General features: G+C 54.5%; 3 protein-coding genes across 18 annotated transcripts in view; 2 read left to right on the forward strand and 1 right to left on the reverse strand.

The window, feature by feature from the left end:
* Window positions 1-2343: 2343 nt before the first annotated feature.
* On the forward strand, window positions 2344-13447 carry FNDC4 (fibronectin type III domain containing 4). Of its 8 annotated transcripts, none has more exons than XM_085574187.1 (6): window positions 2344-2523; window positions 8186-8301; window positions 8791-8995; window positions 9847-9936; window positions 11174-11285; window positions 12190-13447. In XM_085574187.1, exons 1-6 carry the CDS (start codon window positions 2451-2453, stop codon window positions 12476-12478), a joined length of 885 nt encoding a protein of 294 aa, XP_085430313.1. In that variant the 5' UTR covers window positions 2344-2450; the 3' UTR covers window positions 12479-13447. The 8 variants fall into 8 exon arrangements, with proteins under 8 accessions (XP_085430313.1, XP_085430316.1, XP_031360334.1 ...); XM_085574190.1 differs by lacking the exon at window positions 12190-13447 and adding an exon at window positions 11486-11727 and having other exon boundaries at window positions 2346-2523; window positions 11152-11285; XM_031504474.2 differs by having other exon boundaries at window positions 2349-2523; window positions 11152-11285.
* Window positions 13448-15087: 1640 nt separating this feature from the next.
* LOC110478505 (low density lipoprotein receptor adapter protein 1) lies at window positions 15088-22239 on the reverse strand. 6 transcript variants are annotated; one of them, XM_085574197.1, is made up of 9 exons: window positions 22086-22239; window positions 20378-20520; window positions 19759-19871; window positions 18741-18855; window positions 18262-18334; window positions 17736-17848; window positions 16785-16828; window positions 15850-15887; window positions 15088-15687 (listed from the first exon to the last, which is right to left on the reverse strand). In XM_085574197.1, the coding sequence occupies exons 1-9, from the start codon at window positions 22168-22170 to the stop codon at window positions 15530-15532; spliced, it is 882 nt and encodes a 293-aa protein (XP_085430323.1). In that variant the 5' UTR covers window positions 22171-22239; the 3' UTR covers window positions 15088-15529. The 6 variants fall into 6 exon arrangements, with proteins under 6 accessions (XP_085430323.1, XP_085430322.1, XP_085430321.1 ...); XM_085574196.1 differs by having other exon boundaries at window positions 15850-15890; XM_085574195.1 differs by having other exon boundaries at window positions 15850-15935.
* Window positions 22240-22293: 54 nt separating this feature from the next.
* IFT172 (intraflagellar transport 172) overlaps window positions 22294-25894 on the forward strand; it is a 37937-nt gene continuing 34336 nt past the window's right edge. For all 4 annotated transcript variants that reach the window (XR_014953496.1, XR_014953497.1, XM_085574153.1 and 1 more), the window contains exons 1-4: window positions 22294-22436; window positions 22668-22811; window positions 22908-23020; window positions 23514-23553. Coding sequence is in view for 2 of the 4 variants with exons in the window: in XM_085574153.1 (XP_085430279.1) it covers window positions 22398-22436; window positions 22668-22811; window positions 22908-23020; window positions 23514-23553 (336 nt within the window). In the remaining 2 variants the exon portion in view is untranslated. The remainder of the gene's footprint in view (window positions 22437-22667; window positions 22812-22907; window positions 23021-23513; window positions 23554-25894) is intronic.

The raw sequence follows: 25894 nt of genomic DNA on the forward strand, positions 1-25894 counted from the left end.
GTGCTGATGTGCTGGGAGTTCTTGCTGGTATATTCCTCTGGTGGGCAGAGGAAGGTGACAGCAGGGCGATGTGATGCAGGTACAGGAGGCTCCTGCATGATGGGCAGGACATTCTCATGCTGCCAGCACCACCCCCAGAACCTCGTATTTGCTAGGGGCAGGCTGGGACTTTGGAGCCTGCAGGCCAGGCTATAGAGGTGAGACTGGGATCTTGAGGCTGCTGCTGGATTTCCCCACTGACTTCTAAGTACAAGGTAGTGCAAGGCATATAATACAATTTAGATACATTAGTTCCTGATTTGTGAATACAAATTGAATTTTGCCTGGCCAAAATCCCAAATACTCAAATGATAATTAAATGTGTGTGGAGAATTTGCACTCTCAGTATTTATTATTTACAGACTGAACCCAGAAATACAAATGCCATCACCTGCTCCCAAAGCACACCATGCAGCCTGTGCACAGTCACTGAATTCCCAGGATTGTCCTAAGCGGCACAGCATGTCCTTTCCTGTGTCCAGCACTGATCAAACACAAAATTCCCCAATCACCGCATAATTCTCACCCTGCACAAGCAATAGGGCTGAACCCTGAAACACGGGGAAAGGACATAGAGCCTGAACCACTTTTAAGTAGTTTGGGGGAAGGATGCAAAATAAACTGTCTCACAGTGCTAATGGCCACCTGTTCCTGCTATCAAAAAAATGGCATTGCTCACTGATACCTAACACTGATAGCACTGAGCTTTTCAAATAAGATGTCTGAGCACCCCTGTGCAGTGCTGGGCAAGCCAGGGATCCTTGCCTGATGGCAAAGACAGGCTATGAAGCAGTCAACATTAACACCCACAGCTAGCTCTGCAATAACCAAATGCTTCTCACAGCGACCAAGTGAGAAGGGACCTTGCAGAGAAGACATAACTGACAAACTGTTCCTGTAAAACCAGGTGCAGTCACAGTTTTACAGTTGCCAGCTCTACTCTTGGCTTTCCTAAAGTTCCTTCCCCATAATGCAGACAGAGGGAGAATGATCTTTGAAACAGGACTCTGCTGGGAAAGCAGTATTAGGCTCACACTCCTCATCACTGTGGACTGCAGCAACAATGAAGCTCAGCACAGGAAAGAGGCAGTCTTGATCTGCCAAGAGCAACTGAAAAGCAGCATTGAACAGCCCAGATGGGACCATTTTGATCACCTCACCTGCCATGCAGCTGCAGTGTTTACATAAATTCTGACAAGCTTCGGTTCCTACTTAGCTGGAACTTGCCTTCTGCACACAGACACTGCAGATTAAATCCTTCACATGGCAACATGACTACCCTGGTCTTCCATAGCTCTCCTCAAAGCACAGACCAATTCTCCTGTAACTAGGAAAGGCCTTTTTCAAGTGACCAGGTAAAGACTTTTAGGGGCCCTGGGGAACTGTACTATGGATGTGTGTGCCCATGCCTGCACACCTGCCCGCATCGACGTACTTCTGCGGTGGGCTGATCTCATCCAGGGCATGGTCTAAGCTACCATTGGGGTTCAACTATGCTACACAGCAGGACAACATAGGCTGCAGACAAGGACATCAGCTGAACAGAGAGGAGCCTCAGGAGTTCCCAAGTCTGCCCAAAATCACAGCTAGGCTGCAGCACTTTAGCAGCGCTTGGAACAATAGATTCCATCTTGGTTTGACTCCTCCTTCCAGTCTGCATTGCTCACAGAATGTAGTAGGTTACTGCTGTAAGGTAATGGAGGATAATTTGGGTTCGTTTCATTGTTTCTCTACTGCTTCATTAAGCACACCCAGTGCTGCCTTTCCTGGGATGGGGCAGACCCCATGCCTGTGTCGTCAGGCACACGTGGAGGGAGCATCCCAGAGGGTCAGAGCAGGTGCAGAGGAACTGTGGGAATGTGCCGGGGGCACCAGCCCGAAAGTCGGCATCTGTCGGCGACCAGCAGTCGCGACACAGGTGCTGCTCCCTGCCCCACGCGTGCCGGCGGCCCACGGCCCAGGACACGTGTGTGCCTGTGTGCTTGCGTGCCGAGAGAGGGGCGCTGGGGTTACCGGGAGTGCAGCATGGAAACAGCTGGCACGGGAGACTGCTGGCAGTGCAGTGCGGGGGGAGCGGACGCTCGGGGTTGCCGGGGGTGCAGCCCGCGGCGGGGCGTTGGGGGTTACCGGAGAACGATACCGGGAGAGGCTGGCTGTTCCGGGGCTCCGCGGACAGGGCGGGGGCGGTGCCGGGGTACGGCTCGGGGGGCTGGGGGCGGTGCCGGCCGCGCCGGGGCACGGCTGAGAGGCGGAGCCGGAGCCGCTGCGGTGCCTCTCGGGGGCGGGCCGGGCCCGGCGGCCGTTCCGCCCCCCCCGCGCTGCGGCCGGGGCTCGGCCCTGCTCCGTCCCGCGGTGCAGGGAGCCGGGCCGGTGCCAGGGCCGCGCCCGGCCGGGCCGCAGCCCCCGCCGCTATGGCCCGAGTCTCAGCGATGATCAGCCCGGTCCTGGTGCTCTTCGGCTGCGACCTGTGTTTCGTGCGAGCCAGTAAGTGCGGCCGGGCCGGGAGGGCACCGGGGCTGCGCGTCCTGCCCGGCGGGGACACCCTGCCGGGCGCCCGTCCCTGCTGTGGGCTGCGGTCCTCGCCAGACACCCCCGCCGGCCTCGCTGCATCCCCGGCGTGGCCTTTGCCGCGATCCCCGAGAACTCCTCGGGCACCTCCGGGGTGCCGCGGCCTCCGAGTCTCCTGTGCCCTCGTCCCATCCCGGGGGTACGGCTGCTGCCGCGCTGCCCTTCCCGGGGCTCCCGCCGCGGGTGGCAATGGGCGCTCTGCCCCGAGGGAGCTCCTGCCCGGGCACGGACGCTCAGGGCTGCGGCAGACTGGGGCCGGCCGGGTGACGGAGATCCTGCCCCTTCCTGCCGCTGTTCGAGCTCAGTGCACCCGAGGCACGGCTGTCCTTGTGTCCTTTGACTCGCGGCGTGGCCCGCTGTCAGCGGCCGCTTGCTGCTCTCTGCCCCTCGACAGGTCACGGAGATGTCAAATGGAATTGCGAGTACTGAATGTGTTCCGCCACATTCTGTCGTGACGGATTCAGGAAGAGATGCAGTCAGGGGTATTAAAAAGGGGCCACTTATTTTTAGATGTGCAGTCTGGTGCTTACTCCCCGCTGCAGCACTAAGTTGGGCTAACATCTGGGTGCCCTTGAGCAGCAGCCCCAAGGGCATGGGCCGGGGGGCAGGGGTGGCCCACTCTCTGGGTCACAGCAGGATGGCGAGGGCACTGGTGGAGACGTGCCCTGTCCCTCATCCCTCTGCAGCACCACATGTGCCAGCATCCCTTGTGAAAGGTATCTGTCCAGCTCCTTTGCTGACCCATGGAGCTGGGATGCATGGCATATCTGGTCCATGTCCATGCTGCCCACCAGCTATCCCTTTCACTGGCCATCACCCATCCCTCCTACTGCTCACCAGTCATCCCTCCCACTGCCCTCTGGCCATCCCTTCAACTGCCCACTGGCCATCCCTCCCAGTGTCCAGCCACAGGCTGCAGTGCTGCTAGCTCCTGTATACAGCCCAGCTCTTCCCACCCCTTAGTCAGGCCCAAAAGGAGCACACTGCTGTACAGACAGCACAAAACCTGTGCTAGGCTTTAAGTTAGTGACTGTTCTTTCTGTGGGGGTCACTCTTTTGTAATATGGCTTTAACAAAAAATGAAGCTGGATCATTTATAAGTGATGTGGAATTATTAGCAGTTAATGGATTGAGCTAAACAGTGGAACACTTTTCCCAGAGACCAACGGCATCTTGACTTTATAGCCAGAATGTGTTGGCTTCAGAGAGCATTTTTTTTTGAGCTCTTGCATTCACAGACCTTTATGGCAACAGCTTTGGCACAAAGCTGCTCTGAGCTCAGCTGCAGAACAGGCTGAACAGTATTAAATGCAATGTGGGGATTATATACAAAGCTTTGTCCTTTGGAGATCTTGTAACAACTTTGAGGTCTCATCTTGAATTTCACAGAATCCTGGAATGGAAGGATATGGTTTGGAAGGGACCTTAAAGCCCATCTCATTCCACCCCCTTGGGATGGGCAATGAGACTTTCCACTACACTGGGGTGCTCCCAGCCCTGTCCAGCCTGGCCTTGAGTACTTCCAGGGATCCAGGGGCAGCCACAGCTTCTCTGGGCAACACGTGCTAAGACCTCACCACCCTCACAGGGAACAATTTCTTTCCAATATCCCATCTTACTCTGGCCTCTGTCAGTGAAAAGCCATCCCCTTATTGTCATGTCACTTTGTCCGAAGTCCCACTCCAGTTCTCCTGGAGCCCCTTTAAGCACTAGAAAAGGCTCCAATATCTTACCAGAGTGGTCTCTCCAGGGTGAAAAACTACAGTTCTCCCAGCTTCTCTCCAGAGCAGAGGTGATTTGGATTAGACATTGCTCTGTGGGTGAACTTCCCACATTTTGACTTCTGAGGCTTCTTGTCTCGTCTCTTCCTCAAATCCCATGTGCTGAAAAATGTATTTTCTGCAGTTCATTCAGCATCAAACTGATCAAGGCACACTGGTTGTTGTAGCGCAGAGCTGTAGCCTGGACAGCAGGTGTCCTGTCACACAGGCCCAGGACTGCTGGCCTAGCGTGTGCACCAGGCGTGCTCAGGGAGTGTGAGGTGTGGTGCACCAACAAGCCATGTGCGCTGTGGCTCCGCTAGGCCCCCATGTCCTCTCATCCTTCTGCTGCCAGTGAGTGACAGTCCCTGCACAGGGCCTGTGCAAGCTCTGGCTAAATACAGATGGAGCACTTGTCAGACCTGTGTGGACTCAGCAGCATGGCTTGTGAATTGATGCAGTGCTTTTGTTCTCAAATCATCAAGTGACTCAGTCCCAGGGCAGTGTCTTAGCAGCCCCAGCCTGAAAACTGCAGCTGGGACAGACTGGGCACCTCGCAGAAGCCTAGAAAATTCTTGAGCACAGCTGGACAGCTGCTACAAACTCCATCCACAAACTTCTGTGTCACAGAGATGTCAGACCCCATCTTTAATTTCCTCATGTACACTTAGAGGTTGGTAGTCAAACTGCCCCCATCACGCATATTCAGGACTTTTTAAATTCTGTTAGATGTAAAAAAAACCCCACCTAATTCATTACTGTGGATGTATCCTGTAAAGCACCATGTCCTGTTCTTGTCCCAAGGCCAGCTGGCAAGGTCTGGTCGTATCCATGGTATTAAACTCACGAGTTGCAAAGAGGGAGACACATCAGTGCTACTTGTGATGAATGGTTTTCTGGCTTGTCATAGCTTCCAAGCCATGGGAAGGGCACATACTGGATGGTGCAGACCAAATCAGCTCTTGAACCAATCTCCACCACTGGATTCTTGGGCTGTTCTGACCCCATTATGTCTGTTAGCACAAACCTAGCTAGCAACTTAACTAGTGGTAACCTAGGACAACTGTTGTTATGCTTAAAGAGAAGCAGAAATGTGCAGCCCCCTGTACAGCCACCCTTGGAAATGCCTGTGGACAGCCCAGGCAGGGGGCAGTTGTTTGCTGGCTGACAGGGCTCGGCTGTGAGCTGAGCAACTGACCTGACCCCAGCCATGGCTGGGGCCAAAAACCAGACAATGATGGAAAATGGCCCTGTGGGAAAGAACCTGGGGATGCTGGTTGACAGCAGTTAAATATTATCTGGCCAAGAAAGCTAAGAGCATCCTGGCTTGTGTTAGCAATAGTGTGGTAGTAGGAGCAGGGCAGTGATTTTCCCCCTGTGCTGGACACTGCTGAGGCGCCTCAAATCCTGGCCACTCACAGCAAGAAAGACATTGAGGGGCTGGAGCATGTCCAGGGAAGGGAACAGAGCTGGGGATGGGACTGAAGCACAAATCTTGTGGGTGGCTGAGGGAGCTGGGGGAACTCAAACTGGATAAAAGGAGGCTCAAGGGAGGACCTTCTCATTCTCTGCAACTCCTTGACAGGATGGTGGATCTGGGGGGTCATCTGGCTGTTCTTCCAGGGAACAGGGACAGGACAAGGGGGAATGGCCTGGAGTTGTGCCAGGGTAGTTTCACATTGAATATTTGGAACAATTCCTTCACTGAAATAGTGGTTAAGCATTGGACAGGCTGCCCAGGACAGTGGTGGATTCATCACCCCTGGAAGTGTTCTAGAAATGACTGGACATGACACTTTGCAATATGGTTTAGTGGGCATGGGGTTATGCAGTCAAAGGCTGGAGTTGATGATCTTAGAGGTCTTTTCCAACCACAATGATTCTATAATTTATTCTACAGGAAGCTCAGCTCCTGTGCCAACAGACTGGGTCTGGACCTTTGTTCAGTCTGTTCTGCTGTTGGCTCGTAGGCAAGCAGGGTGTGCATGCAGACAAGGCTTAGAGATTCCCTCCCTCTCATAGGTTAGTGATGAAGCAGATCCCCACAGGCAAAACTCTACGCAGACACACTCTTTGTGGGATAAAGAATGTTTGAGTGTATCTTTTAATCCTTTCTGGTTTTCCAGACTCCTTTTCTGAAGGAGAAAATCAGAACCCTGTGGTGTCCTTGTCTCTGGCAACGCTGTCTTCTGGTGGTGTGTCAAACTTCTAGAGACACCCTCAGTCCCAGAGTCTCTCTTAGAACATGTTTTCTGGACTCATCTCTCTGTTTTAATTGCCCCTGGCAGACCACAACCCTGAATTTCTCAGAGTGGGAACCACAGCCTTCCTCTGGTTTGATCTGAAGCTGGGTATATTCAGATGTGAATGAATGCACTTAAACAGCTGGCCTGCAAAAATCACCATTTTTGCAGTTACTCTAACTGGGGTTGTTGTTGGTGTCACAGTTGTCCTTTTTCTTGTTCTCAGGTGCCCCCTGGACCTCTTTTTCTATATAAATCCCAGTGCTGACCCTGTAGCCCTAGCTGCTACGCAGGCAGCTTGTAGAAGGGCACTGACTTATATGTGGGGAGTGGGAACACACAAGCAGCAGCTTCAATGTCTTTTATGTGCTCCTGTGTCTAACTTTCAGACAAAATTTGGCTTTGTGTGCAGGGCTGTGTGGGATCCTGTTGTGCTCTCAGTGCTGCGAAATCTCAAAGTGACAGTGGTGCAGACCATGAATCAGTCAGGTCAGCTTTCCATAGAACAGCAATGGCCAAGCATTGCTGCCAGCTTTGCAGCCAATGGCACTGCACTGCTGGTGATGCCTAAGATTATCGGGTTTTTGTATTTTTTGTATATTTGTGGCTATGTAGATTGTTAATGCATGGTTGTAGCTTCTAGTATTTTTCCTATCTTTTTCCTCACATTTTAGAACAATAAGCTAACCTCATAAATGCATTCCTAAAAATATTGTTTAGTCTTATTCCAAGAAGAGAGCCAGCTACAAGAACATTGTGTTTTTCAACCAGAATCTGGACCAGGCATAACAAAAGTGGGGCAAGAGAAACTTCTGGACTGCTTCCAGTGGGGCAGGACCCCAGGAATTACTACCTAACCAGCTAACCTTTTAATTGGACAGCATATGATAAGTATACTAATTGACTAACCTTATAAAAATTGGAGCATTACTATACCACATGCGATTTTTGCCATATTGTGTACCTGAAAGCTTTCAAGTAAAGGTTTGCTTATATATTCACTCTTAATGTTGGGAAGAACCATTTTCCAGGCATTACTGGAACAGCTAGCTCTGCCTTTGGCATTGGCCTTCTCCCATGTCCTGGAGCAAGGAGTAATTCTGGGCAGAGGAGGTGCCCAGATTGAGTAGAGTGTGTTTATTTCAAGATGCCCCATTTTTCTGTCACAATCAGTATATCATCACTGTGTCTGGGCTACTTCCTATGCAGTTCTGGGTGGTGTGCCAGGCATTTGTGGCATGCCCATCCACAGGACAGCCCCAGAGCTCTGCACCTGCACAATCCTCATGCACAGAGTGGGCAGCTGCCTGTCAGCCTGAGAAGCACCGTGCTGTGCATGTGTTGCTGCTGGCAGGGCTCAGGCTTCCCCATCTGCTGTGCCACTCCTGGGGGACGAGGTGATCTCCTGGGTACAAGTTCACCAGTAGGGTACTCCCTGTAGCCCTAGCCAACATGCTGCCGTTGGCAGGTGTTGGAAAGGCCCCATGGTGATGTGCAGGGCTGAGTGCCTGTTCTGAGACATCTTCTTTTGCCTTTTTCCTGTGCCTTGCCACGGTCCATGCCTGGCTCACCCAGACAGGCCACCGTCCCCTGTCAACGTGACTGTGACTCAGCTGAAGGCAAACTCTGCCACAGTCTCCTGGGATGTGCCAGAAGGAGATGTGGTCATCGGCTATGCCATTCTACAGCAGGTATCCAGGATCTGTCCCCAGGGGACTGGGGACACTGATTACCAGCATGCTGCTATGTCAGTCCTTTTGCTGCACTCCAGGGCTCCTCTGGCATCTGCCGGAGGACATCTGTGCTGCTGAGCAGCCCTTGCCAGGGTGCCCCATCTGAGCCATCCCGGTGGGAGGCAGAAGACTGTGGGCTACATTGTGGGTAGTCCCTACAATGGCTTCCCTGGGATTTCTCTAGGTAAGGATGATGCTTTGGCCATGATACAACCATTCTTTGCTTGCACCCTATGCAGCCCTGGGTGATGGTGGCTTCTCCAGGGAGGTGCCTGGCTCTCAGGCTGTGCAGGCATGCTGAATAGGCAGTGCTGGCCAGTCTGGCCCACCCTGGGGTGGATGGTTGCCTGGGAAGGGAGGAGTGAGGGCATAGCCCTGCAGCTGGGGGCCTGTGCCTGGTGCAGCTGGCAGCAGCCTCCTGGGGGTGACAGCTCTTCCCTCTGGCAGAGGCAGGATGGGCAGATGCAGCGCTTCATCCGGGAGGTGAACACCACCAACCGTGCCTGTGTGCTGTGGGATCTGGCAGAGGATGCTGACTACATCATCCAGGTGCAGAGCATTGGCCTGTATGGGGAGAGCCAGGCTAGCAAGCGTGTCCACTTCCGCACCCTGAAGGAGACCGACCGTCTGCCTTCCAACAGCTCCAACCAAGGTGAGGCACCTCCTTCCCACTTGACCAGGTGCTGCTGGTGGGGCCACACCTGGAGGCATGTACAGCAGATGGGCAGGGATTCCACAACCAGTAAGGAAGGTGCTGCACTGAGCAGCAGGCTGCTGGGGACACACAGGGTTGTACAGGCTACTGTTGTGTCCACTATGTGTCCACAGTAATGTCCCCAAGCCTTGGTTTGCAGCCCTCCTATCCCAGATCTTGGCACCTATTCAGCTAGGCCAGGACAGCTGCTGGGGCCTGCCCAGCTGCTGCCTGTAGGAAGCCAGTACTGAACAGACACTCAGATTTCCCAGTCTGCAGGCTACCCAAGGACAAATGACAGAGCACTGTGATCTCCTTTACTGCTCATGTCTCTGTTGCCTTGTGGTTGCCTACATGCTGGTCCATGAGAGAGAATCAGAAATGCAAAAGAGATGATGCCCCATAGAGGGCATGGCAGTCTGTCTCCAGCACTAACCATGACAGGGGTCCTAAGTATGGCAGGGCAAGCATATGGCTGCCTTTCCTCAGAACTTCTATATTAAACTGACCTGACCTGCCCTGGTCACTGTGTAGAGAGAAACCTTAGTGATTACTGGCATGCATTGTGCAGTCCATACATGAACCTAAACAAGCCCTTGGAATCCCTGACTACCTTTGTGGCAAGGATGATTTATCTGACACAGGAAGGCCACAGGATGCATGTCCTCTTCCCAGACAGGCTGTCATCCCACATCCTTCCTTGTTTGCGGGAGGTGGGCTTCTCTCCTTTGGGGTTTCTCAAATCCTCCAGTGTTGCTGTAGTGGGAGGGTATCTGCTGCCAGCCCTGCTTGGGGTCTCTTCTCTGCAGGTGACATCACCATGGAAGGGCTGGACAAAGACCGGCAGCTGCAGACAGGCGAGATTATTATCATTGTGGCTGTGCTGCTCATGTGGGCAGGTGAGTGCCACAAGCAGTGTTCTGGCAGGCTGAGGCAAAGGTACAATCCATGGTTCAGAAAGAGGAGGTGGCTCAAGAGAGTACAGAGGCACATTGCTGAGGGTCTGGTACCCTTCCTCATCAGTCCCTCGAGTCTCTGTATGTGCTGGAGCCAGTGGGGTAAAAGGAGCAACCACAGCCACTGCTCAGCAGTAATGGCCTGGTGTATGTTGAAGAGCAGGAGACAGAATGGGACTTGGAATTTACAGGGTGTGAGCATCCCAGCTGACAGTAACGACTGAGTTGCTTGGGCCTTAGATGTTGTGACTACTGCACTAGCTGGTAGAGGCTGTACCTCGGTCTGCTAAAGCTGCAGAGTGGGTGGTTTGCTCCTGTATAGCACAATGAAAGCCAGTGCAGGCAGCAGGTTGCCCTAGGATCATGGGAGCCTAGGAGGTAAGTCAGCTCCTGACTGGTCACATACAATTGCTGTGAATAGGAGGTCATTGATCTTCTGCTGCCGTCCCAGTAAATGTGGATTTTGTAGTGGCATCTTGCAGAAATTTCTCCTTGCCCTGGCCTTGACACTTTCCTAGGGCACTGGAAGAAAAATACACAATGACTGCTGGTAGTTTATGCCTGGACAGGTTGATGTGTCAGGCTGCCAGCTGGGAGGAGTGAGGCCCGGTCCGTGTGTGCCTGTGTGTTACCACACACACACTGGGGGTTGAGTGAGTCCAGCATGGTCACCCTTGAGGGCATTGCTCCAGACTCCTGTGTTCAGGGTTCCCAGGTATGGGACATGCTGCATGAAATGCATGCTGTGAAAGCACTACAGAGGGACTGATCCCACAGCCAGTTTGCAAAGACAAAGGCTGGCTTTTGTGAGGGTCATAAGCACCAGGTCTGTAACTTTAATGCTTGCTGGAGGCACTCCAAAATCCACACTGACCTCACTGTCCCTGTTTGAGTGCCTCAGCATCTGCCTTTGGCGAGTGCTGAGCACCTCATGTGGCCCAATGGCCTTAGCCACATCTGTGCCTGTCTACCCAAAGAAACTGGCCTGGCCACACGTGCAGTAGTACCTGGTGTGGTGCAGGCTGATGCAGGTGAGGGTGTGGGTTTGCAGCACCCCAAGAAACCCTGGGCACAACTGCCCTGCAGCTGGGATGCTGTGGGGAGAGCAGACAGGCAGCCACTGTGAGGGAGTCCTTCATCCAGTGTGTCTTTGGGCAGCGGTGATCGCCCTGTTCTGCAGACAATACGATATCATCAAGGATAATGACTCCAACAACAACAAGGAGAAGACAAAGCCCTCCTCAGAGCACAGCACGCCAGAGCGACCGAGTGGAGGGCTGCTGCGGAGCAAGGTGAGTGGGGACAACTGGCAGCAGGGGTGGCACGTGGTGTCTGCTGGGGCTTGCACCCTGCACAGAGTCTGGCTCTCTCCAGAAATGGAAACACCCTGGCTGGTGCTCTCACCCCAAAGACTGAAGACTTTTTAGGGTTCGGTGAGCCCTGGCCAGTGTGTGTGCCCCATGGGTGATTGCAGGTGTAACGGCTAGGATAGCTCTTGCACTGCAGGTGGTACCTGACCTCTGACTGTAATGGAGCCTTCATCATGCCCCTCCAAGGCTGCACCTCTCCTGCACAGGTGGACAAATGGACGTGCTAGGCAGCTGTTCTCATGGTTCCTGCACTGGTCTGTCATTGCTCCCTTTATGCCTTCACTGCAGCTGGCTCTTGGTCATCACCACACAAGTCATTCCAGAGCCCCTTCCTCACCCTGATGGAGTGCTGTGCTAGGCTGTGGATGGGGAGGGAGCAGTACCTTCATCTGGCTGTTCCCTCAGCACCTGACATTTCTCCCTTTGTTACCTGCTGAAGACAGTGATTTATAGCCCCAGTGCTCTAATGGGACCATATGTTAGGGGTTTTCTTGTGCCTCATCTGCTGCCTCTGTCAAGGGTGAGAACTCTCCTCCCTACGTTGACTGACTGCCCCACTGATTCCACAGCTTGGTTTCCATCAGATGTCAGGAGTGGAAACTTCCTGTTTGGACTTCCAGTCCCCAGTTCCCCTCGTCCAGATTTTTCAGCTTGCTGATTACCCCTTGACAGGGTAATCTTCCTTTTGGATCCCTACTCCAAACTGACCCTACTCTGCTGAGGTCTGCTGGTCCTGATGCCTGCTGCAGGTTGAGGGGCTCTGACATCGGGTTTGATCCCAAGGGTGCAACAAAGCAGGGTCTTAAATCAGATTTTTCTCTCACAGAAGAAATCTCCCTCTGTCAATATCATTGAGGTGTAAGTGCAACACCAGCTCTGCCATCTGGGATCTTAGGTGTCCTGCCAGAGCCACAGCAGGCCTTGGAAGAAGAGGCAGCACCAGGCGCGCCGCCTGGAACTCAGCATGCGATGATCCACGTACCAGAACTCCCGCTTTCCTGAGGGCACCTGTCTGCGGACACGCATGGAGCCAGCTCCCGAGCCATGCATGCCGAGCGTGCCCTGCCCATCCCACACCTGGCCCTCCTTCCCTCCCAGGGGGAAGCATGACTTGAGGATGGGTAGGGGCCACACCAGCAGCTAGGGTGGGAGGGAGCCAAGGGGAGGCAATGGGCTGAGGCCGTGGCCTGAGGGGAGGCCATGTCCCTGTGCAGCACCTTGGCCAAGGCCCGGGATGCAGCTGTGGCACTGGGTGCCTGCCCGGCATCAGGACCAGACCGTGCTCTCGGCTGCCCATTTGGCCTTGGGGTTGCTTGCAGAGAGCAGGAGCTGGTCCCCTCAGGGCCCCAGGGCTGCAGGAGCAGGGCAGTGCAGGCACTGCCCCAGCACTGCCAGGAGAGCTGTGGCCAGGTAGGAAGATTTGTCAGTGGGGCTGGGCCCAGCCAGCACAGGGGATGAGTGGATTGCTGCTGGAGAACAGGCTCCACTGTACCCTGTCATGGCTGTGCAAATTCTCTGCCTACCGCAGAGGATGAAGACACGAGGGGCGATGAGGTGCCAGTGCTGTCACAGTGCCTGGCCAGCCCGCAGAACCTGCAGCAGGGCAGGGAGTGCTCATGGAACCCCCGCAGGGCTGGGGGAGCGGGCAGGGTCAGGGCATGGCTGTGGCTGTGCTATGTCCCCAGAAGGGCTCAGTGCTGGCACATTCCTCCCCTCAAACAGCTGCCAAGAACTTTCTGAGCAGCACAGTGCCTGTGCTGCCTGGAGGAGACAATGTGGTGAGGCCTGCAAGGTCTCTGTTGGAGAGAACGGGGTGAAACAAGGAGGCTCCCTGCTGCTCTGGCTGCTGCTCTCTCTCCATGCTCTGCTCTGCAGCCTGCCACAGACAGGCTTTGCAGCCCTGGACTCAAGCATCACAGGATCCAGTGTCTTCCAGGAATAAATCTCCCAGTAAAAGCACTTTCAAGACTTTTCCTTCCAGGTGCTGCTCAGCTCCTGCTGCAGGACTAGATGGGGAAGGGACAGGATAAGCAACTCCTGTGGCAGGGTCTTTTCAATAAAAGCATCCTGGCTCAAAGACAGCATCAGAGCTTCAGGTCTCTCTGTGTGTCCATGCATGCATGTACAAGTTCTTGAATGCACATGTTCTGGCCCGTAGGAGATGTGTTCCTGCATGCTGTGCAAGAGCTGGAGGTGTTCCATGGTCACCTCACACCTCTCTGGTCCTTGAGGGAGAGGTGCTGCTGCTGCTGCAGGCTATCCCACTGAGGGTGATGTCGTGGCTGCTTTTCTGCAGAGAGCAGACACATCCCAGCAGCAGGGCCAAGAAGGGGGACAGGGTCTGACAGGCTGCTGGCCAGAGGGGCCTGGGCTGCTCCCTGCTCAGGTGAGGAGAGGGGTACCTGAGGAGCAACGGCACCATGGCAGTGGGATGCAGCTGCTGCTGGGCTGTGACCTGGGCTGCAAGGAGCATGACCACAGCTTCAGAGACAAAACACCTTGCTTTGCCTGCTTGCTCTTTTTAAGGAGGTACATGAGAAAAACTAGGGCTGTCAGGAAAATACAAGAGTTTTAAGAATGTTCTAGTGCCATGGAAAATGTTTAGAAGTTTTGTCTTGGAAAGTCATAGCAGACATGCCTGCTATCATGAGATTTTTAGCCAGGCTAGAGGCACACACAAAGAATCAACGGATCGGACTCTGTAGCAGAGGTGAGGACCTAGGGAAGATGCAAAAAAAAAGTCAAAATGCAGAGGTTTTGACGAAATAAAAGAACACAAGTCTGACATTAAATGTAAAAACAGGGTGTGTTGTTGAGGAAAAAGCTCTTTCCCTCTGAAAAAAAAAAAAAAAATCCCAAAACCCAAAAAACCCAAACCAAACAAAGTCACTGCTTCTTCTCAGACTATAGCGATGCAGGAGGGCAGGGAAGTGCAGAGTTGAGTGCTGAAGTTGAGGGCCTGACAATGACCTGCTCACCCTAGCAAGTTACATAATGCTCTGTACTCCCAGCTGAGGGAGAAAAGCCATGAAACTACATTCAATATGCAAAACCTCAAGTGAAAAAAACCACTCAGCTCCTGAGTGATCCATGGAACCCCAGGCCTCCCCAGTGCCTACGGCACTTGCTGGGAGACTGGCCCTGGCACCCCAGCTGCAGCCAGCCATCAGTGCTCAGCTGGGCTGAGCTGGGCTCTCAGTGCCACCAGCCTGAGAAGGACAGCTGTGCAGAAATGTGACAGGAACCCAGCAATGAGGGGCTTGGCCGGAACACAGCTGCAAGCTGCCACTTGCCAAAGAAACCAGACATGCTGCAGCCTCCCTTTTCCATGAAGGGAGGATACCAAGTGCATGGCTTGTCTGTAGAGCACAGCTGGGGTGCAGCAGGGCAGAGACACTTCAGAGCAGCTGGCTCACAAGGTTTGTGTCTGCCCTGGTCTCAGCGTGGTCAGCATCAGCTTCTATCAGTGCAGGTGACATTCACAGGTGCTCAAGACACCAGTACAGCACAGCCTGAACCTGCTCTTCCCAAGTCACAAAGGCACCCTGGGCCCTGGCAGCCCTCAGCTCAAGGATGAATTGCTCCCTCAGGGCTCGCAGCCAAGGAAGATGTGGGAGTTCAGGCTCCATGAGCTTGGAGCACAGCAATCCTCACCACAGGCAGTGCAGGAGACACAGTACCCTGCATGCTTATGCATGGCGCCCATCCAGCATTCAAACCCAAATGACAATAGTAAAAAACAGTTTATTTCTCTCTAAAGGCAGAGTTTTCCTTTAAAAACCAGGTCATTTCACTTGTGAGAGGCCGTGGGGCTGAACTGCAGGGGAAAGGCTTGCTCCAGGCCAAGAGCTGTTGCTCCCTGAGGGTGTACACTGCCTGCATCAGGCAGGCTCAGAGCACGCACGGCAGCCCTGCACGGCCTGGCAGTGAGCAGAGCGAGGAGCATGGGTCCCCTGGCCCAAGTTGGGAGCAGCTGCAGCTCGAGGCAGTTCATGCAGGCGGCACAGGACAAGGAGCAGGTGCTGCAGCCTGTGCGCTCCATGGCAGCAGTGCCAGCAGCCCCTGGTGCCAGGAGGGCAGTGCCAGGGCAGGGCAGGCAGTGGCTGGCCTAGGTGCAGGCACAGGGTGAATCCTGAGTGGCTGGTCCATTGTTGCAGAGATTTGGCTTAGCCCAGGGGAGTCTTGGGGCCAGCAGTCCTGGTGCCAGTGCTGGGGGAGTCTCCAGCCCCTCCCAGCACGGTCCAGCTGTCCGGGGGCGGCCCCAGGCGGTAGCACAGTAGCTGTGCTGTAGGAGAGCTCGATGGGGGCACAAGAGGTGTTAATTCTGAAAAGGGAGAGAAAGGAAGACATGGAGCATAAAGTGCACAGCTGGAAGCTCAGCACAGCCTGCGAGGGGAAGCAGATGTTCCAGGTGAGCATCAGCCCCCACCCCGCCTTACAGAGGACATGTTGGGGGATGAGCCAGTGCAGCACTGAAAAAACTTACCTGCCGGGCTGTGGAGTCCCCTCCCCAACTCCTCCATGCTGCTTTGGAATAGAACACAGCATCCATCATACCCCAAGCATGGCCTCCTGAGAGACACAGCATGCTCATGACCCTAGCACAGCAGGAATGGCACAGCAGCAGCAGGCACTGGGAGTGCAGAAGGCCCTAAGCCCCCTTGCTACCAAGCTCTCTTCCCAGACCAGCCTGTCCCGAGACTGCAAAGCCCTATCTCCTTCCCATCAGGAGCTCCATGTCCAAAGAGGTGATGTTTCATTGGGCTACACATACAGCTCCAGTCTGTGCATGCACACTGGCTCAGCCCAAGCTCAGACCTAGCTGGGTGCCGCTGCCGTGGAGAACAGTCATGATGGAATGGGCCTCACAGGCCCACCACCTGCACTTCTGCAGACCTGCAGGTTAATTCTCTGCTGCTGAACTGCTCCATCAGCTGCTCCCCAGCACAGGACACATACCATCAAGCTCAGCCCACAGCTTCAGTCCATGCAGAAGTCAGCATGACCAGGCCTCCATCCTGGTCCAGGATGGGACATCAGGGAAATCAGTGGGAGGAGAGGGACATCTGAGTCCCATGTGAGAGGCATGTCTGGACAGGCTGGCCTCAGGAAAGACTGGCAGAAACAGAGTAAGAAACATCTCTGGGTGCATCCTGGGAGTCAGCATCTGTACCCTAAATCTCTGCTGCAAAATCTGGACTGCATGGTCTGTTCCTCCACCACTCAACCCTCTTTTCACTTGAGCTCTCAGTGGATAGAGCAGAGAAAGACCAGGAAGCTTCTCCCTTGGTTCCATGCAGCTTTCCTCCATGATCCCACCATGCCCATGGCCCGAGCAGCTCCCCTTGCATGGGGCACAGAGGAGACAAGACAGGGTTCATCAGAGAGATCCCTGAATAGAAGCAGCAGCTCACCACCTACCCAGATAAGGTTTCACTGACATTATCATCTTCCTCCTCCTCCTCCTGGCAAGCAAACAAACAAAAACCCTCCATGACATCTCACTGCATGGGCAGGTCTCTGCCAGAAGTGAGGCCGGGCTGCTCTGGCCCCTTCACAAAACAGTCACTGCCCAGGCACTGTACAAAGGTTTCCCACAAGCAGCAAGGCAGACTGGAATGCTGGGCTACCAGAACCCTCTGGGCTTGGGCACACAGGGACAGACATGCCATAGCTCGTCCCATGTCCCCTCCAGGTGCAAGGCCCCAAAGACAAGCTGTAAGCATAGACCACGCTGACAGAGCTGCTGACACGGCGCACCTCTGCCCAGGGACAGTGGTGGGTGGGCACACCCTACAGCTGGAGGGGCAGGCAGAGATTACGAGAAGCAGGCTGCACACAGGTACAACCCCAAGCACTGCCAGGCTGGACTCACACTGGAAGCATGAGGCCAAGGACCAAGTATCCAGAAGTTCCCAGACAGGGACATAGTGAGACCAGTATGACAATGCTCCAGTTGCTGTGACCATGCAGGAGGTGCAGTGCAGATACGCTGGGCTGAACCTTAGCCCAGGCTGGTAAGGTGATGATCCAAGGATCCTCTGCTTCAGAGGCAGCTCTCACCCCAGCTATGAAACCAGGTGTGCAGCCCAGGTTCCTGTGTGACCAGGCCAGCAGAGCAGGGCTGAGGCTGCAGCAGTGCTGGGCCTGACAGCAGAGCTCCTGGAGCACAGACACCACAGAAATGCATCTGCCGTGTGAGCCACACAGCACAGTGCACCTCCTCACATCAGGCTGCCATGTGCGATGGGGGCTGTGCAGCTATCGTCAGGGCTCTGGGAGGGCAGGAGCAGGGATCTGCAGAGGGGTCACTCTGTCCCTGCCCTAATTCCAGACAGCCCTCGGCATGGGCCTGACTTGCACATACTGTACCCCAACATGGTGTGTGAAGGCAGCACTCCCTGGGGGGGCTGGTTCATGGGCTCTGCCGGCCTCACTGCTCTCCAAGACACATGAAGGGTGAAGGGGCTGATCCTGCCTAGAGCCTGGGACAGGGCAAAAGCAGCAGAGTTAGTGCCTGCAACCTGCAGAAAACCCAGCTGGGAATGTACGGGCAAAACTGTGGGTCAGGAACAGGGAATCCCTGCTGGGCTGGCAGGAGGGTGCAAACAAGGGTGAGGGGTCACTGCTCAGGCCCGGTACCACCAGCCCTGAGCTGGGCTACAGCTCAGGCAATGTACAGCAGTTCAGCACAGAGAGCAGCTACACCTCTCACCCCAGCCAAAGATGGGGGAGTGGCAGAGAACACAACCATAAGGACAACATTCTCCCTGCCTGGTGTGTTTCACCAGCCAGGCAGCAAACCATCTCCACTCCACACAGCCCAGGACAGGGTCCCACACCAGAGACACTGATTCCAGAGCTATGCAGAGAGATACATCTGAGAGATTCCTCCTACCTGCATGTGTTGCTTCCCAGAGATCCAGTGCCATCTGAAAGGCCTGGGCCACAGTCAGAGTCACAGCCTGGGCCTGTGTACATGAAGGAGAGGGAATGCCTGCTTCCACCTGGGTCCTCAATCCAGGATAACCCCACTGCCATGAAATCCGAGACCCCCCCAGCATCGCTTCACTTTTTTTCTCTGCAGAGCACATAGATGGAAGGCCAGAGCTCAGTTCTGTTTCCGTCTGCCTCTGGGGCCAGCCTCCCCCAAGAGCAAACCCTCAGGAGCTGGGACAGGAACCCTTAGGAGCTGGAACAGGAAATCCCTCCTTTGCTCACTGCCTTCCACTGCAGCACATGAGCATACCTGCTCCCTGGCTCCAAAACTAGCTGAGGCCCGCAGAGGTAATGGCATTCTCTTGCTGAAGGAAAAAAAGCAGGCCCTTCCTCCCACCCATACCTCACAGAGCCACAAGCAGAAGGTTAAGTGCTTACAATCTTCTTCTTGGGTGAGAGGAAGGCATGGCACTCCAGTGCCCCGCTCTCCTGGCTCTGGGCAACATAAGCAAAGACTTTGTTCTGCAGCTTGTCTGTTGTGCAGTAGGAGATCCTGTGGGCAGAGAGGAGCTGTCAGGCCAGTCTGGGACCCTGGCATGGCACTTCTGCTGCACTCCCAGCACATCAGCAAGCACTGCTGACAACCTGAGGCTTTCACCTGCCTGAGCTGACCAGGCAGCCCAAACCCCCAGCAAGGGCCAGAGGCTGTCTGGTACCTGCAGCAGGTAAGAGATTACTGCTTCCACAGGCACTCCCTCCTGTGCCATCTCAGAGTGCCCTGCAGTTTTCTGATGTCCAATCCAGTGTGTGAACTCAAGCACTGGGACAAGAGGAACACAGAAGGGTAGGTGACTGCCTCCAAGGACACAGCTGGAGGCCAGGCAGAGGGATGTCTGACCTGGCACATCAGCTCTGGTGCTAAGACCTACATTTTTCAGCAAAGAGATGTTCTGTTTCTGCTTCCCATCAAGCCACCAGACTGCACATTTACTGTCCCTCACACCCACCACCCACAGACACCCAACCCAGCCAAGGACAAGTGGCAGCAGGAGAAATCAACCTCAGTTCTCACAGTAACTGCCTTTAGGCTGCCCAATAAGCTGCAGTCAGAAGGGTGGTCCCATGGCAGTGGAGGCAGACATGCAGTTCTGTGCTAACTGTGGGGCTTTCCAATCACAAGCCTCAAAATCCTGCTGAATGCCAGAAGAGAGAGGCAGGGTACAGGGAGATCATGGATGGGCCGGTGAACTCAAGACCACCTGGGACCCTGCCTACACTCAGCCTCAGGCAGTGCTGGGAGCACAGCAGAGAGGGCATAGGCCTCAGGGAGCCAAAGAAAGACCTAAGTTTGAAGGTACTGCTGACAGAAGACCCAGCCCACCCTGGCTGCTCAAATGCCCATCAGTCTTCAGCTAGCTGCTGGGGAACACCCAGCCCATACCTGTGACATGCCCACCTGTAGATAGAGATGTTCTCCACCATCTCCTTAGTGTCTGCATCCTGCAGTGAGATGCCCCTTGGGGACACTGTAAGAATCACCTTCTGAAACTTGCGAGCTCCGACTCGTGCCTGGCAGTGGAAAAACACCATCAATCTCTGCAAACCTGGCAAGAGTCTTCACCTCACCCCCTCACTGGAAGGAGCCCTGCAGACTCTGTACAGTACCACTCACATGGATACTTGCTGCTGTATGGATGGGACAGCAGAGTCTGGCAATCAGGCATGCCTTGCACAGAACACTCTTTAAATGTGTTCACTCCACTGCCACACACTCAGGAAGGGACAGACCCCACCTCTCCCAGTACTTCACCTTTCTCTCCATGCCATGGCAGGGCACAGCTCTGCTCCCAGCCAGGTTCGGGTGTGGGAGCAGGTGGCTGGGGCTGTCCTGCAGGAAGACAGCTTCCTCAGAGCACACAGGCAGACACCAGTAGCTTCCTGCATGCCAGCCTCCTCTTGGGAAGGGCACAGTCCCTCAGTGGAGCTCAGGGCTAGGGCACAAACACTTCGCAGTGCAGGGAGTGCAGGGGCTGGACTCTGACCCCACATGCCAGGGCCCCAGGACCAGGTCTCACCGTGGCCACAATCCTGCGGATGGCAGCAGCAGCCATGTCTTCTCCTTTTGGTTTTTCTACCAGCGTCATGCCCAGATACTTGAGAGTGAAGCACATTCCCTCAAGCAGTGGCTCCTGCATATCGGCCCAGCTCTCAGGAAGCTCTGCAAAGAAAAAAGCTCTTAGAAGCCATGTGCCAGCAGCCCCACAGCTAGTCCTGCCAGAGGCACCCCACCCATGGCTCCTAGCAGCAGTGTTGCTCCTGTCCCTAGCAGGACATTCTCCTGGCTCTGTGACACTCTCATAAAAGGAACAGAAGGAGTGGGCAGTTCACCCTTGAAGCCTTAGTTCTCTAGCCCTGGAAGTCCAGGCTCTGTCAGCACTGACAGACAGCTCCTGCATCTCTGCACAGGGCTGAGGATGCTGCAGCCCTCATTGCTGTCTGCAAAACCTTGCGTTCCTGGGTTTCATATGTTTCATTACAAACAAAATGTTCTCTGTAATGCATTCATCTCTGCTACCTGAGCTGCTGGCACACCTGAAAAGCAGCAGCATTCACTGCCACATTCAGATCAAAATCCCCAGATTGGCCCCATGTAAGCAAAGCCAAACCCCTTGGCATCTCATCTGCAGCATCAGGTTGCCAGGGCAGGGGCAGCTTAGTCAGCTCTTGTGATCTGAGCTGGGGTGACTGGGAAGCAACTGTACCACAGATGCTTTGTTAAGAAAGAGATGGGAATTGCCAAGATATGTACTGCTCACACTAAGCTAATACTTTTCAGGGTTATTTTCACCTCTTCCCTGGGATTTGCTCCCTAAGTATTACTGGCACACTTGCAGAAGGGTCCAACTCATAATTGGAATAATCTGAACCCACAGGGAAATCAGGAGACCTTATTTCCACAGCATATTCTTGCACAAGTGACAACTATCAGGGAGGCTGCCTGGTGCCATGCAGGCACCAGTGACTTCCACCCCAGGCAGCAGGACCCTGTGTCACTCGAAACTCTGAGGACAGTCCATGTATACCAGGGCTGCCAGGGCAAGTGCTGCTGCTCCAGCAAAGCCTTGTGTAGCTGACTGAGAACAGCCAAACATGGCCCTCCTGTGCCACAGGGTGACTCCAGGGTCATGGAATCCTGGAGCAGTTTGGGTGGGAAAGGACCTTAAAGCTCATCCAGTTTCACTCCCTTCCACTAGACCAGGTTGTTCCAAGTCCCGTGCAACCTAGCCTTACACTTCCAAGGATGTGTCCATGGGTGGGTCTCGGATCCTGCCAGGCCGCAGACAGTGCGGGCTGGCACACTGGCAGAGGACCAGGCGCGGCAGCCCGAGGGGCCCAAGACCCGCGGAGGCCGGGACCGTCCCCGATGCAGTCCAGCGCGTTCCAGCGCCTGGCACGGCCGCCCAGGCCCGTCAGCCCTCTGCCGCGGGGGGCCTCGATTCACAAGTGGGGCAGGAGGCGACAGCCCAGGGAGCGGGGCAGGGCGGGCTCGGCCAGAAGCTGCAGCGCTGCGGTGCCCGGGCCGGCAGTGCCCCGGTCCCTTGGCCCGACCCTCTCGCCTCCCCTAACCCGGCCACCCTACGGTCGCTGCCGCCCCCCGGTCCTCCAGGCCCCTCAGACCGCCGTGCAGCAAGCAACGACCGTACTCCAGCCCGACTCCGCCGAGCTGCGGGCTCCCCGCCCGGAGCGATGCCCGGCCCCGACCCCGCACCCGTCCGTACTCACTGCGCCGCCGGCGGAGACCCAGACCGTGCCGGGCGAGGCGCGGGCTCCGCAGCACGGCGCGCCCCGCCGCTCGCAGTGCCTCCATAACGGAGCTTGGATCGAGCCGAGCCGAGCCGATCCCTGCCCGTGTGGGGGGGTCAGTCCCCGCGGGCCCGACGCGCTCGCGTCAGCGCGGCGGAGGCGGCGGAGTTGCCACGGCAGCGGGGGCGGGGCGAGGTGGGCCCGCAGCGGCGGCGGCGGCGGAGCGGTGCTGGGACCAGCTCGACCCCGTGGGACCATCCCCGCCCGGGCCCGGGCCCGGCGGAGGGCGCGATGCAGCTGCGGCACGTGCGGACCCTGCTGGCCCCGCAGGTCGGACCGGACCGGACCGGGCTGGGGGGGGATCAGGCCGCGGGGGATCGGGCCGGGCCAGGCCGGGTCGGGGAGAGCGGCCCTGACCGGCCTGGGGCGCGTAGCGGCGACGCTGAGGCTATAGTGTGACTGCTGAGCCGTGCGTGCCCAGCCGCTGAGCAACGTGTGCCAGCTGAGCTGCGTGCGTCCTCTGGGGCTCCTTCTGTCCCGCTGAGCCGTGTGTGCCCGCAGGACGGGACGGCGCGGGTGACCTGCATGGCCTGGTCCGCCAGCAGTGCCCGCTTCGCCGTGTGCACCGCGGAGCGCGTGGTGCTGCTCTACGACGAGCAGGGCGAGAGGCGCGACAAGTTCTCCACCAAGCCGGCAGACGCCAAGGTGAGTGGACCCGGGCCAGCCGGGCTGGGGATGGGCACGGGCCGGGCAGCGCTGGGGCAGCCAGCCTTCCCACGGTCCCACCGACCCTCTCTGCAGTACGGCAGGAAGAGCTACATGGTCAAAGGTATGGCCTTCTCTCCGGACTCCACTAAACTGGCCATCGGGCAGACAGACAACGTTGTCTACGTGTACAGGATCGGTGAGGAGTGGTGAGTGTGCGGTGGGGTCCAGCATGCTCCATTCCGCCCTGCCATGGGCTCCCTTAGCCTGATCCTTGCCTTGGCACACACTGTATTGCCCATCACCTGACCTGCAGGGAGCCACAAAGGTGCCCGTGGGGCAGCAGGTGAGGTTTCCGCGGCAGGGCCCTTATGGAGCCCAGGCTGTGCATGCAGCTAGCTGGAGCCTGTGTTGCCATCATATGTCACAGCTGTGCAGCGATGGCACATACCTGCCCCACTGCAACCTCATTTGCTGGTAGGAGTTGTGCTAACGGCACTCAGAAAGGCAGTTCACGAGGAGTTTGGAAGCTCAGATGCTGGGGGTCTTTTTGGTTTTTTGCCTAAAGTTGTGATAGACTAGCAGCACTCAGGACTTGAATGGACTGTGTTTAGCACTATCAAACCAGACTGTGTATAAACAGCAGGGTGATCAGAATGTGCAGGGCTGCTGATAGTAATTTTTGTTTATATTTTTCTGCAGGGGTGACAAGAAGGTGATATGCAACAAGTTCATCCAAACGGTGAGACCCAGACTTGTGTTTGACGTCATTTTCTCTGGCATAAGTAGGAAAAAACAATGAGAGGTCTCTGCTCATACTCACAGGTGTACTTGGCCAAACTGTACTTGACCTTTAAAGATCCTAGGAGAATCTCTAAATTCTGAGGCATATATTGCTCATCAGGCTTTGGAGGTGTCCTAATGCTTGAGTATAACAGAGTAAGTTGTTGAACGATCAATGCAATCAGTTACAAACCTTTGGGGACTACTTTAGGCATCAGTGGACAGACTATTTTAAGGGAGTTGAAAGGGAAAAATACGTGACACTCAGACCCCAACTATTTTTCACAGGTTTGCAGCTCTAAACTCCAAGATGCCTTATTAAACAAAATGCAAAGTGTACAGAATTCAAACTGTGCAATTTCCGCACACTCAATTGCTTCAGGTTTGTGATTTCTGTCAGGTTTGTTCCTTGGCCACGTTTGTGTTCTGCTGCTCTGGCTTGACCTGCCTGTGTCAGAAAGCAGTTTGCCCAGTAGGTGTTTGCAAAGGCTTGCCCTGAGATCTGTCTGGAAAAGGCAAAGGTGTTATGAATTCCTTGCACAGAAAGCCATCATAGCGACAAAATACAGTGCACTGACTACCTTCAGAGGCAAATGTCCAGCAGCTGCCCCTGGCTTTCCAGGCAAGTGCCATGACCATAGTCTCTGTGTCACCAAGACAGTTCTCTGCAGGGTAGGAGGAGTCATTCTTCATGTCCAAATCCCCAGAAGACATAGACAGAGCTGTTCCTGATGGAGTTGCTGGAGTCTCTGTGCCAGACTTTCTCAAGCTGTCTCTCAGGTGAAGGGTAGCTTCAGCGTCTCCGTTGAAAGCTTTTATCTCAGAGCTGGGTCATGGCCTGCCACTGTGGCTGCTCTGACTGCTGCAGGGAGCCCAGGGAATTCTGTGTCTCTGAGACAGGAAAGCTGCTGGTCAGCCTCTGTTTTGTCTGCAGTTGCGCTGCTGCACTGAGTGGTCATGAGGAAAAGAGAGCAACAAGGGCTTGGTGTCCATTTGTCCCGTTCCTGAACAGGCTGGCTATCCCAGGTGTGGGCAGCTTTAGCCTCTCTGGAGAGCTCTTTCCTTGTGTACTGCTTGCTGCCTGCCCCTCCAGCTGCCAGCCTGGTGGGGGCCTGCTCACCTCTCACAAGCTCAGATGCTGTATGTGGCACATGCACAGGATTTTGTATTTATGTAGAAGTTCAGTATTTTTTTCTCTCATTTCTCATTTCCCCATGCCTTTTCTACCACTTGTAACACATTAAATCCTTTATTTTTTTCTGATGCTGTATGTCTGGGGTTTTAGCACTGTTCCTGGCTTTCTCACGTAACTAAATACTGTCATTTAAAAATTTTTGAAATGCTCAGTCCATATGAGAGATAGTTTGAGCCCTTTCCCTCTCCTGCCACTGGGCCCTCTCACACACACAGTGATCCCAGTGTGTGATCACACTGGCAAGCCAAGCCTCCTGCTGAGGGCCAGGAGGACAAACAACGAGCACATCACCACTGTGTGAGGCTTGTTCCCAAGCTTTTGTTGTGTTAGAGTGGAAAATAAGTCTGGCAGATAATGAGGGAAACAGGGGTAATTAAAATGGGTCTTGGTCAACGGTTGGACATTTAAATTATGAACAGTTTGGTTACCTTGAGACATTTTGTTGTCTGCTTGTAGCTGTGTTTGCTGATATGAATGATCAGAGCAGGGATAGAGGATGAGATAAATAAATGAGGAATTAATAAATGCTGATATGTATCTTAAGCAGTCCCAGATGCTTAAAATGGGACAGAGATCCAATGAGGCTGGTGCTGATGGCACACTGCCAAACACCAGCCTTCTTACTGACTAAACTTCTGCAGGGTATATGTGAAGAGCTTTCATAAACTTTCTCAGTCCTCTTACAGTTGGGTTTTGTGGTCAACTTTATTCATTCCGACTTCACCTCAGATTTTGAGAATACCTTTGGTTTGGATTTAATGAGCCTGTTTCTACCTGACTACTTGGTAGCATCTAATAACCATCTTACTTGTCAATGAAAAAATATTTCTTATTTATCAAATAAAGATCCAATGGACAAGTATTCTCATAGCTATTGCAGAAGTTGTCACAGTGAAATTATTTTTGTATTTTATACTTGTTGAAAAAAACCTTTTAAAACAGCCATGATTTTATACATTCACCAATAGCATGTGACAAGCCTGGCACTGCTCAGTAAGTAATACTCGCAAAAGAGCTCCAAACTGAACACATCCCTATAACTTTTTTTGCCCTCCTATAGTCCTCCTGTGCTCAATTACTTTGCCGCAGCTCACTTTTATCTAGT

Source organism: Lonchura striata, chromosome 3 (assembly GCF_050655825.1).
Source record: "Lonchura striata isolate lonStrDom1 chromosome 3, ASM5065582v1, whole genome shotgun sequence".
NCBI lineage: Eukaryota > Metazoa > Chordata > Aves > Passeriformes > Estrildidae > Lonchura > Lonchura striata.

Bases quoted from the DNA above. Each gene is read 5' to 3' on its own strand.
- LOC110478505 (XM_085574191.1), bottom strand. From the start codon at position 22,170: ATGGAGGCACTGCGAGCGGCGGGGCGCGCCGTGCTGCGGAGCCCGCGC. The intron at 19,872-20,377 runs GTGAGACCTGGT...TTCCACTGCCAG, and splicing joins TCCGCAGGATTGTGGCCACG to GCACGAGTCGGAGCTCGCAA. The intron at 18,856-19,743 runs GTATGGGCTGGG...CTCTGCCCACAG, and splicing joins TACAGGTGGGCATGTCACAG to GATCTCCTACTGCACAACAG.
- FNDC4 (XM_085574184.1), top strand. From the start codon at position 6,739: ATGCACTTAAACAGCTGGCCTGCAAAAATCACCATTTTTGCAGTTACT. The intron at 7,100-8,185 runs GTCAGCTTTCCA...TGGCTCACCCAG, and splicing joins GCAGACCATGAATCAGTCAG to ACAGGCCACCGTCCCCTGTC. The intron at 8,996-9,846 runs GTGAGGCACCTC...TCTTCTCTGCAG, and splicing joins TTCCAACAGCTCCAACCAAG to GTGACATCACCATGGAAGGG.